General features: G+C 37.0%; 1 protein-coding gene across 4 annotated transcripts in view; it reads right to left on the minus strand.

Moving 5' to 3' along the window:
• CSMD3 (CUB and Sushi multiple domains 3) overlaps positions 1-21006 on the minus strand; it is a 549229-nt gene that overhangs the window by 331465 nt on the left and 196758 nt on the right. For all 4 annotated transcript variants that reach the window (XM_031591144.2, XM_031591143.2, XM_031591142.2 and 1 more), the window contains exon 6: positions 13005-13117. In XM_031591144.2, the coding sequence (XP_031447004.1) occupies positions 13005-13117 (113 nt within the window). The remainder of the gene's footprint in view (positions 1-13004; positions 13118-21006) is intronic.

A 21006-nucleotide genomic window follows, 5' to 3' on the forward strand; every position in this document is an offset into this window, starting at 1 on the left:
CCACCCCCCTAGGATGAAATTGGTGTGCTCAGCTTGCTCCCTGAAATGCCTGTACATCTGTGCACACAGCATGGGGAATAAGTAGCACGATTTACAAATTCATGTTCAGGCAGGAGATTATGATCTGGTGGCAATTACAGAGACATGGCGGAAAAGATCATGTGACTGGAATGTGGTCACGGATGGCTACGTCCTTCTCAGGAAAGACAGGTCATCAAGGCAAGGTAGTGGAGTTGCTCTTTGTGTGAGAGAGCAACTAGAATTCATTGAGTACTGTCCAGGGGTGGATGAGAGTAAGTTGAGAGTTTTGGGGTGAGAATTAAGAGGCAGGCTGGCATGGATGATACTGCTGTGGGTGTATATTACAGGCTGCCAGATCAGGATGAAGGAAGTGATGAGGCCTCCTACGGGCAGCTGATAGCAATTACAGGCCCTGTTTATCACGGAGTATTTTAACTACTTTGATATTTGCTGGAAGGCCTACTCAGCCAGCCAGCCACAGTCTAGGAGGTTCCTCCAGTGCACTGATGATAAACTTCCTGAAGTTGGTGAATGAGCCAAGTAGGAGAGGAGTGCTGCTGTATCTCACTCTCACTAACAAGGATGGCCTGTTTGAAGTGGTAAAGGTTGAAGACAGTCTTGATGGCACCGACCTTGTGATGACAGAGTTCAGGATCTCACGTGGCAAGAACAAAATACCAAGCAGAATCACAACCCTGGACTTCAGTAGGGCCAACTCTGGCCTTTTCAAGCAATTGCTAGGGGAAATCCCATGGGGCATAGTACTTGAAGGTAAAGGGGCTCAAGATAGTCAGCATTCAAGGACCGCTTCTTCCAAGCTCAAGATCAGAGCATGCCAACAGGTAGAAAGTCAAGAAAGGGAGCCAGGATGGTTAAACAGGGAACTGCTGGGCAAACTCAAGTGGAAGAGGAGAGTCTACAGATCATGGAAGGAGAGACTGGCCACTTGGGAGAAATGTAAGACTGTTGTCTTACATGTAGGGAGATAACTAGGAAATCTAAGGCTTCCTTAGAATTAAAGCTTGCAAGAGGGGGCAAGGATAACAGAAAGGGCTTCTTCAAATACATTGCTGATAACATTACCACTAGAGGCAATGTAGCCCCACAGATGAATGAGGTGGGTGCTCTGTTTAGGCAGAGTTACTAAATTCCTTCTTTGCCTCTGTCCATACTACTGAAGGCTGTCCTTAGAAGCCCTATACCCCTGAGGCCCCAGAGGAAATCAGAATAAAGGAGTGCCCCAGTTGATGAGGTCTGGGTTAGGGATCAATTAAGCAATACAGACATCCATAAATCTATGAGTCCTGATGGGATGCACCCGGGTTGCTGATGGAGCCGGTAAAAGCTAGATCACTCTCCATTATCTTTAGTAAGCTGTGGGGAACAGGAGAGGTGCCTAAGGACTGGAGGAAAGCAAATGTCACTCCAGCATTCAAGAAGGGCAAGAAGGAGGATGCAGGTAACTATAGACCAGTCAGCCTCACCTCCATCCCTGGAAAGGTGATGTCTAGAAAGATGAATTTATCTTCAGCGCTGTCTCTAGGTGTATCAAGGATAACAGGGTCATTAGAGGGAGTCAACATGGCTTCACCAATGGGAATTCATGCTTGATTAACAAGATAGTCTTTTATGAAGACATAACCAGGTGGATAGATGATGGTAAAACAGTGGATGTGGTCTATCTTGATTTTAGTAAATTTGATACCATCTCCCACAGCATCTTCACAGCTAAACTGAGGAAATATGGTCTGGACAATTGGATAGTGAGGTGGGCTGTGAACTGGCTGAATGAAAGAAGCCAGAGAGTTGTGGTCAGTAGGGCAGTGTCTAGTTGGAGGCCTGTATCCAGTGGAGTCCTCAAGGGTCAGGACTGGGACCAGTACTATTCAATATATTCATCAGCGACTTCAATGAGGGAATAGAGCACGCTGTCAGCAATTTTGCTTTCAACACAAAACTGGGAGGAGTGGCTGACACCAGACCTAGACAGACTGGAGAGTTGGGTGGGGAAAAATTTTATGAAATATAACAAGGGCAAGTGTAGAGTCTTGCACCTAGGCATGAAAAACCCTGGGTACCAGTATTGTTTGGGAGCTGACCTGCTGGAGAGCAATGTAGGGGAAAGGGACCTGGGGTTCTTTGTGGACAGCATGATGACCATGAGCCTGCACTGTGCCCTTGTGGCCAAGAAGACCAAACAGCATCCTGGGGTGTATTAGAAGGGGTGTGGTTAATAGATTGAGAGAGGTTTTCTTCTTCCTGTACTCTGCCCTGGTGAGACTGCATCTGAAATATTGTGACCAGTTCTAGGCTCCTCAGTTCAAGAAGGAGAAGGAACTGATTGTGAGAGTCCAGTGCAGAGCCACAAAGATGATAAAGGGAATGGAGCATCTCCCTTACGAGGAAAGGCTGAGGGAGCAGGGTCTCTTTAGGTTGAAGAAAAGGAGACTGAGGAGTGACCTCATTAATGTTAATAAATATGTAAGGAGCCAGTTCAGGAGAATGGAGCCAAGATCTTCTCTAATCTAATCTAATGATAGGACAAGGAACAATGGGTGCAAGCTGGAACATAAGAAGTTCCACATAAACATGAGGCACCTGGATGAGGAGCTATGAGATATGGTTTAGTAGCTTGTGGTACTAATAGGAATGGGAAGGCGATTGGACTAGATGATCTTGCAGGTCATTTCCAACCTTGTGATTCTATGATTCTATGATACTATGAAGAAAAAAATCACAGTACAGGTAACAGAACACTGGAACAGGCTGCCCAGAGAGGTTGTGGGGACTCCTTCTCTGGAGACACTCAAAAACTGAACGCATTCCTATGTGACCTAATCTAAGTGTTCCTGCTCTGGCAGGGGGATTGGACTAGACGACCTTTCAAGGTCCCTTCCAATCCCTGCTATTCTGTGATTCTGTGATTCTCTGAACTTGTCTAACTTCCCTTCAAACACCTGTTAAATTTTATAATCTGTGTCATCCCGTTCAAAGGAGTTTTAACTGCCTTATTTTGATTGTTTTAATAGTCTCTATTACTAATTTCAATTGATACTACATAGTTCTTACAGGAGAAAATACAGGAGCTAACATTATCCTTATAATTCATCACTTTCTAATCTGCCTATCTCCCATTTTCCCATAGCTGTATTTCTTTTCCATGCTGTAGGGTCCACAGTAGTCAGTCACTTTTCAATCAAAAACAAATCCTTGTGGTAGATGATCTTGGTAGATGTGGTAAATATCTCTCTGTGAAATTTAGTCAAATATGATTTTTTTTTCCTGAAATCCAGAGACCAGAGCATGAACAGGAGTAAAGATGAAGGCTGATTTATAGTGGTGTATTTTCTCTATTCCATTCTTAATATTTAGCTGGATTTTTTATGCAACCTAAATGTGGACCTAAGAATTATGTAGTGCACCTAGATGATCTTAGAACATAATAGCTTGCTGTTACTTATGATAGTAATTATCAATAGACCTATCATTTTATTTGCAAACTAAGATTATTTATAAGTGCTATGCAAATAAAGTTACTAAGAATCAGCACAAGCTATGTTCTTTGAACTCCCCCAAAATGCAACAGGCAGAATATGTGACTAACTGTGAGACCTCAGTCACTCAAAGATTATTTATATAGTGATGATTTAGCAAGCTGTGACACAGGTCTCTCGTGTTCTATTAAAATAAATCTGCCTACACAGTAGCTCTTACTCAAGGATGTGAAGTTACTCTTCATAAAGTGTGGCAAGAGTAACTTTGCCAACATTCTGGCCAAACTGTTGAGAAGAGCTTAAAGCTAAAAATGATAAAAAGGAAAAAAAAATGAATCACATTTAAGAGAGGTAGCAATGCAAAAGAATACACAGCATTTACAGAAATCTGAGACTTCAGATAAAATGATAAAATGAAGAAGGGACACCTGTTCTATGTATGCTTTCTTTAATAGCATGTTTGCTTAATTAATTTCCAGGTGCCTGCTTTCTGGCAATGCTGCAAATAAAATAAAGCGTCCATATTTTGGTGTATAAAAAGAGTCAATGACTGGAACCAAGGTGAAAGAAGCACAGCTGGAAAATGAAAAGGTAGTTCAGAAAAATTCTTATATATCTTATTTGGAGTAGAAGTTCTATTTCTCATTAACTAGGTTTGAGGAAGTAAAGGCTTATTTACTAAGGAGTTTGGAGGATGCATCTTTACACAAGATGTTTTTACTTCTGAAATTAGATAAACTTCAAAGACTATAGCCAAATATCATCACTGTTATCTATAGTGGGGATAAGTGAAAACTGTATTATTTTAATTAACAGTAAGAAGTAACTTCTGACATACCACATTGCATAGGTGACTTCAATTTTTATACTGCAGAATGTATTTTGCATCTGTTTTTTTCCTTGGGAAAAAACAAAGTTTTCTCATCTTTAGGCAGAAGGATATTTGGTATATTACTCAGTCTTTATGCAGATTATGAATGTAGAGTCTTCAGGAATAATAAAAGCAGAATACTTCAAAACAGCAAAGCAAACTATATTTTACATATTTTATGCCTCAACATGATTCTATTATGTTCATAAAATTAATTCTAAAACTAAAAAATTACTGTATTGCTATCTTAATGGATATGATCTCTATCAAAAGTACAATACTCTCAAGCAACTGACCAACTAGAAAAAAACTCTGTCTTCAGTCCAAAGAAAAGAAATAGAGGCTAAGGGTAGTTCTTTATAATTGGGCATGCAGTCTGATTAGAAAGTACATGTGAAACTGAAGTATGAGGAAAGATGCCAAAAAATCCCAGATTCATGAACTTAATTACATAGTTCTCTCTACCTGGCTACTCTTTTCTTATCAAAAGCATGAAGGATGCTCTGAAAATAAGGTCTCCTAACAATAGAGCAATAGAAGCTGAACCCTCCTGACAATATTCTGTTTCATTTTGTTGCTGTGTGATAGATAGCAGCAGGGGGACAGTCTGACAAAATGACATCTGACATGAAAGTATGCATGAAGCAAAGATGTGGAATTGAATTCCTGTCTGTGGAAAAAAAAATCATCCATTAACATTCATTGACAGTTGCTGAACATTTATAGATACCAAACAGTGGATGTGAGCACAGTGAGACAGTGGATGATGCTCTTCAGCAGTGGCAGAAGCAATGCAAAAGACAAGCCATGTTCTGGATGTCCATGCACCATTGTCACATCATGAAGAGCATCTTGATCAGTTCATCTGTGCAAATTGGTCAGTTGCAACCAGGGGACTGTATATGGTGCTCAATATGAGCTTCAATGTATTGGAAACTATGGTGGCAATGTTTGAACACCATTGAATATCACAGTTCTTGTCAGGTAGGTCCCATGAATGCTCACTCAGAAACAGAAGGAATATCATATACAACATTGTCAGGATCTACTAAAGAAATACAAGGATGTCAACACTCATTAAACCACAAAAATAAATAAATAAGTAAATAAATAAATAAATAAATAAACAGTATCCTGCCTGGGAAGGACGCTTTACTACATTTCAACTTCCATTCCAGAAGGAAATTGTGATCCATTAATATAAACATTAGCACTATCAATGTTTTCAATTTTAATCTTAGTTCTGTTGACTTATTTTAAAAAATGTTGTTCTTATTTGAAGTAGAAAAAAAAGAAAGAATTGAAATTTTAGAAATAAATACATCTGGTTCTGTTAAACGAAACAGAACTAACTTAGTTAATCTTCAACGCAGGTGTTATTAAAGCCTATGAGTAGCAGAATTCTAAAAATATGTATTATAAAATGGGAGGACAATGAAATGGAGCAATTTGTCTTCTCTGTCTTGTCTAGAGAAAAACCAATGTCATTCTACACACTGTCATTGTGTGGGTGTTTAGCTGCAAATAAAAGACATCTCTACAGTGGAAAGGTGAAAAATAATCTGTTCAGAAAGTATAGCTCAGCACGAAATGATGCAGAGCTAACAGACACCTAAGCATGGAACTTCACTAAAAACCATTTTCTTTTATAAATACATATGCGATTTATGTTTTTGTTAAGCCTGGAGATTAAAAAAAAAAATCTAAAGGTCTTGTAATTTTCTTTCATTATAAAAGAGTTTCTTTTTCCTCCATTCACTGCTAAATCAGGTAGTTATCTCAGCTGTATTTTGACAATAGGACTTTAGAGTTTACAATATAGAGAACTAAGTATTTGTCATTAAAAAAAAAAAAAAAAAAAAAAGTAAAAGAAACACACACACATGCACAAACAAAACAGCAAAAGAACTGTTGTCTGCCAAATAAATTACTAAGGCAGCCAGAAAATTCTTTACACCACCCTAAGCATAAGCAAGCTTAGCAGTTAAAGTAGTAGGCTTCTGTAACTCTAACACAAGTGATGCAGCACTTTAATTTCACTCAGGGAATCTCAAAATCCCATGAGTGCACTAGTACTGAAGAGCCATTTCTGTGAGTAACTCTCAGTGACTACACACTTCATGTGAGATTAGATCTAAGAATCTCAGATTCTCAGGCACCTATATTTGCTCATCTATAGTTGCCCTTGGTATATAAACTATTATAATCAATGGTAATCTAATAAGTGTAGTCAGAAGAATAGTGTTTTAATCCGTCTTAAAGTATACCTCTTGAACAGAAGACAACTGCTGCCTAAATGCTGTTAGATGCCATTTTATGCACTCTTTTCTCTCTTCCTTCTCCCGTGGAAGCGCACTGCCTCCTGTAAATTCTCTCTAATTTGCTAACACAATACAATTACTCTAGAGCACTGCTATCCAACCTTTTGTCTTGCCTGGGCTACATTGAGTGGATAATGTCTTGGGCAGCATATAAAATATACAATATACTCAATGTATATGAGTAATAAAACTTATGTTTTATTAAAACAGACAACAAAAACAAAAAAACTAGTAGGATATTTGACCTTGTTTTTGTTAAACAAATGCTTCAGCCTGGTTTAATCAGAGTGCTTACAATTCTTAGTGAGATCCCAAGGTGCTTGTAAGAGATTTTTGATCTAATTTTATTCTTCTTCTTTATTCATCTTTGAAAGTAATTTTTCACAAATGTACGTGCTGCCAAAAAACGGTAACAGAACAAGACATGATGGTGAAGTAAGGGATATTTTTTTCTGGTAAGATAAGTCATATAAAAGTCCAGTAAAGAGACAGTAAAGAGACATGATCAAATTTTTGACTTGACTATCTGATTGCAACTCCATTCTACCTGAAAATTAACAGGTAATGTATCTATGTTAACTGAAAATATGGTCACAAATATACAAAAAAATCAATGATTTTTTCATCAATTTTGAAACTCATTCTCAAATTCCTTTATTAAAATGGAAAGCAAGGCTGTCACTATTTTTCACTATTTTTCACAGCAATGCATTAAAAAGTATAAAATTATTTGCCATATCTTGATTTAGCAATTCTTTGCCTCTCCTTTGTACTGGTTTCAGCCGAGTCAGTGTTAACAGCACAGCAATGGTTTGGTTCTTGCTGAGCAATCTATGCATGCCTGGGGCCAGACCAGGCTGCTTGGCAGTGATACATGATGGTGGTGGCAGGGGGCCAGCTGCAGTACAGAATGCACCAGGCTGTGTGTTGCTAATAGGTCAGACATGACTGCTTTAGATCATCTCTACCCAGCCTCTCCAGTATGGTCATCTGAATCACTCTGTGAACTGCACTGGCAATATCATCTTGGTGTGGAGAAAATTCAGATGTCCACACACAGTTTGGATATTTCATAACACACTGCTTTGTAACCTCCTATTTTGTTTCCAACTGCCAGAAGAGCCTGCACAGTTCTGTCAGTACCCTAAGAATACCTTGAATAAGCTGCATCATCCTGTATGTCAGCGCATATATATTTGTGAAAAGCTGAACTGTGCTCCATAGCTCCTGAAATTTAGTGGGCATTAGACATTCTCCAGCACAAGCACTACAAACTGTTATTTGCAACAGATTCTGAGAGGAGTAACTAAAGACAAGTTGCATTTAAATTGTTGGATGTTCTGAAAAAAAGTAATAAAGACGTTTTTCCTGTCTGTCAACTCTAACCACAATGTTCTGAGGCAATTTAGTACTACTTACTTTGCAGTAAGAAATTCTTTACCTGTCAATTGCTTCAAATTGTCCCTCAAAGCAAAACAAATGAAATGTCTACCTCCATAAATCATTTTGGAATGGAGATAGATTTCTATTGGTATATTTAAAAATAAATAAATGAATAAATAAATAAAACACACACACACAAAAAAGAAAAAAATAATGTAAAATCAATCATAAAAAATAAAAAAACAAAAAGAGGTCATGGTCAGTTTTCTTTGTATCACACACTACAAGTGCTGGCATTCATCTCACTTCAGCTCCACATTTCTGGCTGTCTGGTATTAAGCAGCAAAACCATTAGGACGCTTTTCACATGTAGATTGAGATTTAATTTTATCCTTTCTGAAAAGGAATTTGTTTCATTCCTTCATCTGTGTTTTCTTATAAGTAAAGTTTCTCAATGGAACGCAGACCTGATTGTACACTCAGTCATACTCAAATATTTGATACTGTTTTTTCTTCATTTAAGTGTTATTTGGTATATGCCCTAAACAGCACAGCTGATTTATTACATAGAGTATACAAGAAAGAAAGAAGGAAGGAAATCAGTTCCACCAGTTAGATGAACAGCAAGTACAAGTCTACACTGAAACCTTCCACAGTTTTAGTGACGGAGGAAGAATGAAGGAATGCTGGATCTCAAGAGACAATGAAGCTACAGAGTCTTAATCTTTATCAGAAAATGGAAGCTTCTTTTCCAGATGCACTTTCAGAGTCAAGCTATGCTTGACGTAAATAACTGGTGCTTGTGTACACCATCTATAAGACTGTGAAGTTAAGCTGTGAAGTTAACTCAATCCCTTCTGTCAACTTAGATAATATTATGCATTCATACATAAGTAATGGGGTGCAAAGAGTAGCCAACAGAAAGTATCAAACACAAGGAAATTTCAAGGGAATAGTAAATAGATGGAGTAAAAATGACAACTAATTTTAAAAACAGAAGATCACTAGTGCCGCAGCAGCAACTTCAGGCCTATCCAAAAAGCTTTGGTTGAACTTCATTAAACAACTTCAAAATTAAAAGGAGTTTTAGCAAAGCAATAAAGATAGAAGACACCAAAACCAAAGCCCTTCAATGAATGTACAGAAATACTAAAACACAGGTGATTATCAAGCATTAAGTGTACCTTGGCTATGTCACTAGTACCTGGGAGGTGTGAAGGGTGGGGATACATTCTGTATTTCTTCTAATTAACATACATACATCAGTATGATCATTATTTACTAGCATCCTTTAGAAACTGCTAATTAAATATATTTCATGAATAAAAATACCTTTTTAAAGGAATCAGCTCATAACCTTCATGAAGCTGATAGTTTCCCTTATGCTTATGGAGCTCAGTAAATTTCACTTGTTCTGGATAAACTAATTCAAACATTTTCACAGGTGCTTGCAAAGCTGAAGCCTTATACAGAAAATTATGTAAAATGTGATAATTAATGAAATTAAAAGGTTGCTTATGACTTTTTCTTTCCCTTCCACATGCACCTTGATTTGAAACCATGTATGGCATCATTTTTATTCTAGGCCACAGTAACTTCATATATTATGCTGAAACTATGACATGCAAGGCTGCCTTGTGAAAAAGAAACTTAAAAAGCAATTCTCATACATCAAAGAGAACAGAATGAAAAAAAACATTTGGGTATTTCATATCCTACTTAACAGTGGATATAGAATCTGGTTTATTTTCTTAGATATGAATAAAATGACTAATCAGTTTTTGTAGGTGATACTGGGTACAAATGATAAGTTTCAGTAACAGATAGCTTGCACATGCAAGAGAACAAGGGCTGCCACACATATGTAGGTCACAGCCGGAGCCACCACACGATGCAGCTGTATGCCCATCAGAGGAATTTATGGCATCTGCGTGAGAATACCTGCCTAAGAAAAAGCAGTGAACAAAATAGAAAGGAACAAGAGCAAAGACAGAGGAAGTACTTTACAGAAGAGTTGCTAATAATTCCAAAAGAATAATTATTCTGTGGGTAACCAATGCTAGAGCATGGATTTTTCTAAAGAGACTGCAGTTATATGTTAATATAGAGGAATTGAATAAGAAAGAATGAGTACTAGAAGAGAGTGAGAACTGAGGACCAGTAGGAATAAACTGCTGCAACCTGACTCAAAATTCCTGTAGTACACTTCTCATTATAGAAGAGACTAGGTGTATGTAATGTGTGGTAATGTAGACATGGGATGTGGGACCTGTCAGAAAGCAAAGTTAAGCCTGCAAATGCTGATAGACTTTTTCTTTCTCTCTTTAAATATCTATGTGTTTTTTCCTAGCACCCAAATCAATAACTAAATGTCTTAAGTTACATTTCTTAAGTCTGTTATATTTGTGACAGTAGTTAAGTGACCATCCCTGTTTGTATTTCAACTTACAAGTTTTCTGTCTTTCATTTTCTTCCCTGTTCCAAAATGAGAGAATGAATGAGTGTGGGTGATTTGCTACCAGCTAGGGTCAACCCACCACACAAATGCGTTAGCATAAAATATGTAGTTCTGCAAAAAACAGGAATCCAGGGAAGTAATTAGGTGAAAGGAATACTGAACTGCAAAGCATTGATGAAATAAGAAAATCATGTAGTGCTTTGTACTCCAATATTTGGAATCTTTTTCTGTAGAGATGTAGTAGCATTGGAAAATAAATTAAAAAAAAAAAAAAAAAGATAATATAGTTGGTTGAGAAGGTTAACAGAATTCTTCTTGAAAATGATATAGAAGTAAATTCCTGACAAGAAAAACTGTCTCATCTATCTATATTGCACTGTTATTTGGAATAATTATTTTATTTTTCTTAGTAATCTTTGATAATTCATGTGAATTTGATAATTGGCTTCAGAAAAAGACCTAAAATAGTCTCTAACTAAAAAAAATGAAGGGTTTGCATTTTTAAAGTGGAATATTATATATATATATATATATAATTTTCTAAACTTATGAAAGGTTTTTTATGTTTATTTCCTTTCCTCCTATATTGTACTTCCTTTCCTTCTATAGTGTACTGTAAGTTCTGAAACCACTATCCTTATTACCTCACATTGCATGCTCTCATATTCTACAATCAGGTTTAATTTGGTTATATCTGCTTGCAGTATGAATATCTAATGCCTTTACATGCTGAATTAACTTCCTGTGTATCTTTTCTTTTCTTCTATACAGCAGTAAAATATATTTTCTTCAATTTTCCTTCATACTACAGCCTTTCACAGCTAAGCATAGAGCACGTTAACATACATTCTTCAATATAATATCAAAAATTAAATGACAGAAACAAAATAATATGAATTCAGTAATGTAATCACCACTAACTTAGGTGTATTATTTAGGTGATGATGAGAAATCACAGCTGCCTGTTAATGTCTTTTATTTGACTTGCAGAAAACATTCTGAAACTAAACAGAAGTCTGATTTCTTCTACTACCTAGCACCTCACAGTTCTGTCAGGAACATCCGATCAATGTGAATTGCTTTATGTAAACTTCTAAAATAGTTATTAGACTGTTTATCAGTTGTTACACAGGATCTAACACAAAGTTTCTATTTTATGTCTTTTTAAAATCCAATGAGCTAGGAATTTTGCAGTAAAGCTTGTAGTTTATCATATGGCATATTAAGAATGCCATAAAAAAAAATAAGTCAGTGCCTTTTTATGAAAGCTGTGGAAGATGTGGAGCTACATTAAGGAACATTCTTTCACCTGAATTCACTACAGTACACATTTCAAGGCATCTAGAATTTCAGAAACTCTATATAGTATATATAAGTGTATATATATATAAGTATATATATATATATATATATACTAAAATAATAGCTATAATAATTGCTAAAATAATCAAATTATTCTCTGTGCATATTTAGAATATATTATCTGAGGCAATCACACAGATCAATTACATATAAAAAAATAGTCCTACTCTTGCATTTTTTATCACATTTGTTGATGAATTTTACCAGATTCTGCAAACATTTATGTAGCGAATGTCTTCCCATCATGAATTTCTTACAGAGAAATGTAAAAGAAATTCCTGAACTAAATCTCATTAGGAATGTTATGATGATGATGATTTTTTTTTCCACATTAAAAAAAAAAAAAAAAAAAAAAAAAAAAAGGAAAAGCTAAAGAGCACAAAAAGAGTTACTGTTCCCTGAAGATCCATTGACGCACTACAGATACTGGAAAATACTGTTTACAGTAATGTCTGTGAAAGAGCAGACTGTACTACCATATACTAGTGGAGCTCAGTTTTTGTCAGAGCTTCATCATTATTATGATCTTCCTCCAAACTGTGATATTCCCTAGTTAGCGCTTCAGATGCTTTCATTCTTATTCAAAGTAATGGTTGTTCATAAAAACAGTGGATAACAATCTTACAGGTTAATTAAATCTTTAATAGCACATTGTATTCAGAAATATGTAGCAAGGAATAATAATGATAAAATGCCACATTAGTAAACAGAAACTTACTCACTGTTTTACAAACATGGCTAACAAAACCATAGAAGTAAACATGTATTTTAAAGACAAAAACACTATTTCTGCGTCTGTTTTGCAATCTCATTAGGAAATAAGGATCATTTTAAAAACTACGTACTACATGGGGGAGAAGGAAGTAGATACCTCCTGTAACTCAGTATATATACTATGTATTGCACTAGTCATACTCTAATAGATTGTAATTTGATATAACAAGTCATATAACTGACTTTATCATTTATTGTGTTTATGCAGATACAAAATTTATAGGGATTTTTTTCAGTGTAAAATAGACTTTTCATTTACACAACAACTTCAATTTTTTTTAACAAAAAAACAACAGCAAAATATATTTTTATAGATGTACCTTGATAATGAGCACTAAATCCACGGTATCGATGATTGCTGTCAGTTACAAAACGCAGTCTAAGCCAATTTTTGTTGCTGATAACTGGAGGAGGTATATTCATTCCAGAGAGCCTGAATTAAAACAGACAAAAAATATTATTAAAAGATAAAAAGTGATCAGGGTTGAAGACCAGTAGATTTTTATGAAGTTCTGATAATGTTCTGTATGGATCATCAGGGGAATGGGGGAAGGAGGTAGAATCAAGTCATACAAATCACTCACAACATCCCACAAGCAACACCAGCCAGCACCCAAAGCTCAGTTTTTAATGATGACTACAGTGTTGTACGTATGTGATCACTTTGGGCTCTCTCTTCAGGATTTCTCCCCTCCCAGCACCTTGCCCCTGCCACAGCCTAATCACTGTGGGGGCAGAGAGAGAAAAAGAGAAAGCCTTCACAATGTGCAGGCACTGCTTAGTGACAGCCAGAACTTTGGACAGTCAGCAATACTGCTTTAGTCCCAAATCCAAGCCGCATGAGCTCCTATGAAGAAAATTTACTCAAACCCAGCTAAACTGTGTTATTATAGCTCGATGGGTTTTTTGTTTGTTCTTGGTTTGTTTTGTTTTTTAGTGTTAGGGCATTACTCTAATAACAGTAGTTTTTCACCTTGATTTGTTCTTTTGGAAGGTCTGAGTTAGAGGTAATGATTTTTTCACTAGATAACTTGAATATCTAAAAGTGAATAAGCTTTTCATAAGAAGTCAATAATGCAAGATATTCTTCCCTCTAAAAAAAGAAAGGTAAGTCACATCTTCAGTATGTCAACATACGTATCTAAGTCCTTCCATTTCTTTCTCAACAGAGTTCTTCCTGTAGTTAACAATCAAGCACTAGCCATTTTACGTTCAGATATTATGGACTGCTCTTCTACACTGAAAAAAAAAAAAAAAAAAAAAAGCCCTACCATGTAACAGGATATAAGCTTATTCAGGCAATCCACTTGAATTGGCTTTGCAAAGTACAATACTATCATTATCAGTATTGTTATCTCCATTTTACAGACAGAAACTCAAACACAATGCGAGAAAGCTCCTTCAATCATCTAGCAAAAAGCAGCTAAAAGAGGACTGTAATAAAGTATCTTCACATTCAGAGTTGAGTTTTAGCTTTTACAGCTTCAGTCAATATCTCTTGGTGAATATCTGCACAGAGTCTTGTGGAATTGTAGGATCATAGAATCCTTAGAGTTAGAAGGGACCTCTGAAGGCCATCTAGCCCAGCTCCCCTGCAGTGAACAAGGACAGCACAGCTACATCAGGTTGCCCGGGGCCTTATCCAGCCTCGCCTTGAAAGACTCCAGGTACAGGGCTTCAGCCACAGCACAAGGTAACCCTGTTCCAGTGCCTCATCAACCTCACTGTAAAATACTTATTTCTTGTATCTAACCTAAATCTACCCTCTACTGAGCTTGAAGTCATTCCCCCTTGTTCTATCACCACAGACTGAAGTATCTCCTTTTCTGTAGCTCCCTTTTACATACTGAGGTATGAGCTTCCAGAAGGATCTGTTCCATGATCTTCCTCAGCACAGAGATGAGACTGAAGGTCAGTAATTCCTGAAGTCATATTTTTTAGAAACAATTATGATGCTACTTTTTTTACAGTCACAAGGAACTTCACCTGATTGCCATGACTTTTCAGATATCATGGAGAGTGTCTTGAGGACTACATCAGCCAATTCCCTTATTATTCTGGGATGCATCTCAATGGACCTGTAGATGTGTGTGTTCGTTTCTCAGGTGGTCACGAACACGATCTTTGCTTACAGTGGGATGGACACTGCTTCCCTAAGTCCCTCCTACCAAACTAAACGTGAAGTCTGTGTGGTGAGTGCTTACCAGAGAAGCCAGAGGCAAAATAGTTAAGTACCTCAGTGTTCTCCTTGTCTGATGCTACCAGCTTTCCTGTGTCACTAACTTGATGGGGGTACACTCTCCTGGACTTTCCTTTTCTGTTTGAGGTACCTGTACTTCTTGGCATTCTTTGCCAAGTTCAAGCTGGGCCTTGGCTTTCCTGACCCCATCCCTACACAGCCTGGAAGCTTCATTAAACACTTTCCATGATACCTGTCCCTGTTTCCAATGCCTGTGCATTTTTTCTTTCACTTCAGCGGACATGTTGGTCTCTTGCCTTCCTTTCTTGACTTGCTGCACCTGGCAATGGAGAGATCTTGCGTCCTGAGAAAAGCCTCCTTAAAGACTTGCCAGCTCTGCTCTGCACCCTTACCCATGAGGATGTGTTACCCTCCATGAGGAGGGTAATTCATTTACTAACTCACTGAAGAGCTGGATTTTCTCTTTCCTAAAATTTAGCTTCCTAATTTTATCCTTTGTCTCATATCCCTCCAGAGCATGAACTCAAAGCATAGCATGGTCACTACAGTCCAGGCAGCCTCAAATCCTGATGATGCCAATCAGTTCATTTACATAGGTGAGCAGCAGTCCAATATTGCATCCCCCTGGTGGAGCCATCAATTACACAACTCAGGAAGTTATCCTCAGTGCATTCCAGGAGCCTCCTGGATTGCCTACAGCTGATGGTGCTACTTTTCCAGCAGATGTCTGGTTGAAGTCCCCCAGTAGGATGAGTGCTTGTGACTGCACTGCCTCCTGTAGTTGCAGGTAGAAAGCCACATCAACAGGCTCTGTCTGATCTCATGGCCAGCAGTAGACACCAATCAGAAGGCTCCCTTTTCTGCCTTTGTCTCTAACTGTTACCTGTAGGCTTTTGCCTAGCTCATGATTATAAATTCAGAGATGGCTCCTGACATTCTATTCCTTTCCTAATGTAGATAGGAACACCCTCACAGTGCTCCATGCTGAAACACTGTTTCATTTTCACATTATTAAGCATTTTTTTCTAGATGTCGTATGAAAATATATTTGTGGTAAAGTTAGATTAATGATAACTTTGACAAATATAAATATTCAAAACTAAGAGAGAAAATTAAATCAAAACAAAACATTGCAACACCCAAATTAAATATTTTTGTTCTATTCTACTTTGCTTTGTGTCAACATATTCTGATGGGAGATCAATTTCAAGAAAAGGCAAGAGAAAAGAAAATAAACTCAAATATCAGTAGTTTCTACTGAACAAATCTTGTTTCATATGAAACAAATTAGAGCTTTCATTAAATCTTTCTGTTAATGGTCTGCTTTATTAAAAGTGATACATTCAATGATGAGTAATAGCCTTGAAAAAAAGAACAGGTAAGAAAACTTGTGTTATCTTTTCTGTAGATTTCAGAAATCACAATTGAAAATTTAGCTAGAGATTTTGATTTGACTTGGAACCTATATTCTGAACCTTGAGTGATGATCCTCATTATACAATTAACATATGTCCAGTTCTATGGGCATATTAATTCAGAAGCATTTTGTTGAGTAAGCATTTGCTAAATTTGAAAGGTGTTGATGATTTTAAAACCAATTCATCCATATTTCCAAAGAGAGAACTTTTTTACTTTTACTATATAGGACTGACCAAAATATTAATCTTAGGGTAATATTTATGTTTTATTCAACAATTTCTCTCAAAAAATTATACCAAACAGTATGGGTTTTTTGTTTGTTTGTTTTCTGTCCTATAGATTAGAAGTAAGATAGCAGATTTAAAGCATGAAAATTAAATGTGGAAAATGTTAACCAGTGCTAAATATCAGAGGTTCTCACCTACTAAAAGGCCTGGAAAGCAGCTTTTCTATTCATCCTATGTTCAACACTCAATATGCACTTAGCATGCAAGTGATTTCCAGATAAGGAAGCAGTTCTGATTTCTCTACATTACTACAAGTTCTGCTGGGGTGGATAGTCAAGTGACTTCTGTTATGAAAAAAACTGTTTGCATTCGCAGGGTACAATCAATTTATTTTTGCATTCAGCCTTAAGGCACTTGTCTGGACTTACTTCCACATTTTGAGTTGATATATTTGAAGTCAATTATATTCATAATAAAAGAAATAATTTAGGAGTGAAGAAAAATAATAAAGTACCCCTTAAATATATAGCTAATAAGCTTGTGTCTCGCTCCAATTTACAGGAGGGAGATGAGGTTCTTTTAATATCTGTATACCCAGCGTGAGATTAAGAAACAACGGTTCATATGTTACTCCAACCAGTTTATTACAGATCTTAATTAGGGAGACGGGGAAGGGAAGGAGGGCAATAGAAAAGATAGGAAAGAAGCAAGAATGCCGTAAAGCGGGGATAGTCACACCAGGATCCAGCAGTGGTCTCGCTGCACGATGTTTCGAAGGTCCGAGGCAGAAGCAACAAGGGGGAAGAACAGCAGCGTGGCCGGCCTTGGGCAGCAAGCAGGCAGCAGGAGGCAATTGCAGAGCCGATGTGGGGGGGCAAGCAGCAGGACTCAGGTAGCAGGCCCAGGAGAGTCCGTCAGTATGCAGGAATTCTGTAGTGAGGAATCTGATGGCAGACACCTTTGTTCTTCTTCAGCATCATGGTAGAGCGCAGAGCAAGACCAGGAGGGAGAGAGTGCAGAGCAAGTCCGGGAGGGAGACAGGCAGGTCGTGAGGCTTCTTCGTGGCAGAAACCTCTTCTTCTTCATGAGGAATCTGTTGCCAGAAAACCTCATGTTGTTCACGAGGAATCTGTTGCCAGAAAACCTCCCTTCTTCTTCATGATTGTAGGTCCCCTTTTTATCCTTTTCCTGCCTACATGACATCCCTGGGTGCTTGAGCAAGAATCATGTGAGTACTCTTTGAGATGGCCATCATCCTTGAGATAAATCCACACAAAAGACCCCTTCATGGCCATTAAGCTGCAGCTTATCTCTCTTTCGTTGCCCCTGGCCTTGTCCATCTGTGTCCCTCAGACAAAGGATTTCACGACCCTTGCCCAGGACTTGTCCATCAAAGTCCTCCATACAAAGGATTTCTCATGCCCAGGACTTGCCTGAACTTGTTCATCTGTGTCCTCAGCAAGCTTTGAGACAATGATGTAAAAAGAATAATCTCTTACAGCTTGTGTATTTTACTTTGTGAGGAAGACTTTTGAAAGAAAAAAAACAAAAAACAAAAAAAATGTGGTACTGTTCCTTCCATTCTTTCAAAGCCAAGCTATCTGAAAATTGTATGTTTTTTAAGATAACTTTCCAAATTTCTGAAACTGTGAAACTGTGTTAGCACTCTCTTTCCCTCAACGATTTACATATGTGAGAAAATGCCTATCTGGCAACACTGGTTATGAAAGTGTCATTGAATTCTTGTTTTAAAGTGCTTTTAAATCATGGAAATCCACATGCTAATCTTACTAATTTCAGCTGGAGAACAAACAGAATATAACCTTTTTCAGCTTACAAAATTTACACAAAGTCCTATATCCAAGGAATTTGGAGGATGACGTTTAAAAAAGGTGATGTTTAGGAAAGAATTTAAGAAAAAAGTAAACAGTGCTATAAGTTAGCAAAGAAATATGTTGAGTGGATAAGAAAGTAAATAGTGAGGGGATAAGGAAGTGCTTGTAAAATTCTTGCATGTCTATTTGGGATTCCTGCCCACACTCCTGCTCCACTGAATTTCCAGTCATTTCCACATGAGCCTGAAAACACAGTGCTCCAAGGAAAAATGGGCTCATACTTGTTGGTAATTAATGTAAGATTTATCTATTCTGTGTATTTCTCTGGTAGGCTGAAGCTATTAATACTGTTCCAAGAACAAAGTGTGCAAAACATAGAGTCATGTAATCATAGAATATCCCAGTTTGGAAGAGACCTATATGTTTTATTGAGTTTAACTCCTGACTTCACACAGGAACACTCAAAAATCAGTCTATATTACTGTGAGCATTATCCAAATGTTTCTTGAACTCCGGCATGCTCAGTATCTTGACCACTTGTCCAGTGTCCAACCATCCTCTTGATGAAAAACATTTTCCTGATAGCCAGCCCGAGTATCCTCTGTCAGAGCTTTATGCTATTCTGTCAGGTTATATCATTAGTCACCAGAGAGAGCTCCAGTCTCTATTCTGCCTCACAAGGTAGCCATATGGTTCAATGAGGTCTCCCTTCAGTCTCCTCTTCTCTGAGCTGAACAAACCAACCTCATATGTCTTAGCTACTCCTCATATGTCTTCCGTTTTAGAGCATTCACCATCTTTGTAGTCCTTCTTTGGACAGTCTCTAATAGTTTTGTACCCTCTTTGTACTATGACACCCAAAACTGCACAGAGTACTCATGATGAGGCTGCACCAAGGCAGTGTACAGCGGAACAATTACTTCCCTAAACCAGCTAGCAGTGCTGTGTTTGATGCACTCCAGGGTGCAGTTGGCCATCCTGGGCATGTTGACTCGTGCTCAACTTACCACTCGTGCTCAACTTACCATTGACATAATCAGGAGCACTGGTTACAGTTCTTGGTTTGTGATATATGCATATATAGGCTTTTATTTTTTTTTTTAATAAATATTGACAATTAAGAAGTTAGAGAGCTTCTTCAGGAAGCTGAGCATAGCAGTTTAATCCTTGTTTCAAACATAAATCTAAATCATGGTGGTGCATGCAACCTTCAACAGAGAAATTCCAACTTTGAAATCCCACACTAAACACTGGTTTAAGTAGAGCATCCATCTTAGCTTATGTTATGGGTAAAAGATTAATTTTCCCTTTATTTATCATTTTATTATCAAACAACTCCAGCATTGAATAAGTATTTGTGATATGAAACTGTGACAGTCAGTACATTCTACAGAAATGTTTTTGTTCTGATGAAACCCTTAATTAAAGCCAAATAAGCTTATATCACTTATCAGCTAATCAACAGCACAACCGTTTTGTCAGCTAGTTAGCCTAGTATTTCTCTGCTACATGGCTGCAAGATTAACATAGTTGTCTGGTTCTTTGGCTTTTACCTCCCTTTTTCTGATTTACCACTCAGTAAGTACTAAAATGATACCCCTATTCAATATAAAAGCTAGAAGCCTACACCTTCAGGTTAGAAAACATGAAATATTTCTGCAATGTAATTGTAAATATGAACATGAAATGTACTTTCTAACAGCCACAAAGTGACTTTAATTGTACATGTCTTTTTATTTTTCTTTAATTTAATGCTTGGTTTTTGGAAAGTAGAGGTTTAATTAACTGCCCTTTTTAGTACAGCTGCTTCTCTGTATAATAGTTATCTAATAATGCAAGATAAAATAGCACTTTCATTTAAATTCTTACCCCTTTAGCTAACTGCTATGCAGTGTAGAATCAACAGCCTCTCACTGCTTACATAAATGACAATAAATCTATTACTGAATGAGGTCTTACTAAATAACTGAAATAAAAATAAAGCTGTCGAGCACATGTTCTAGCCAGGTACTTATGTCTAAAACAAAGTTCCTTTCTTAGTAATGATAAAAACATGAAAACAAATTAATAATCCAAGGCATGAGAAAACAGTACCTTATTTGAAATACTTATGGCAATAAGAGTAGTTTTATTTTAAATTAACTAATATCTATTTGATTTTGTTTATCAATTCAATTATTCATTAACACATTTATCCTTGACAGCTTTTAGTTACACTTCAGATGATTCTTTATTCAGATGATTCTAGGTAAGCATATGCTTATATTGGCTGAGATACTACTAAATCTATAGTTCCTAAAATCTGACCTTTTTAATTTATAATTCTTATGTGATTGTTCCCAGAAAGTAGAATTGCAAATTGTCAGAAATCCTAATGGCAATTAGCAGAAAGTGATTCTTTATTCTGCTCATGTAACTGCCCCTCTCCTGAAATTAGTTTGTTTTCTCAGCAAATTATAAAGTTTTTCACCACTACAATAATGCAATGGCAGTCCAGCCTACTTCTGTGCCAGGTATGTACTCCATACATAGCTACGCTCCACTATCTAGAATATTTTCCTTGATTTCAAATAAAAATACCTTATCTACCATAAAATATCTTGTTAATATATATTTCAAAAAGATGTAACTTTCCTCCTAC

Source organism: Phasianus colchicus, chromosome 3 (genome assembly GCF_987193195.1).
Source record: "Phasianus colchicus chromosome 3, bPhaCol1.hap1.1, whole genome shotgun sequence".
In the NCBI taxonomy this organism is placed as follows: Eukaryota; Metazoa; Chordata; class Aves; order Galliformes; family Phasianidae; genus Phasianus; species Phasianus colchicus.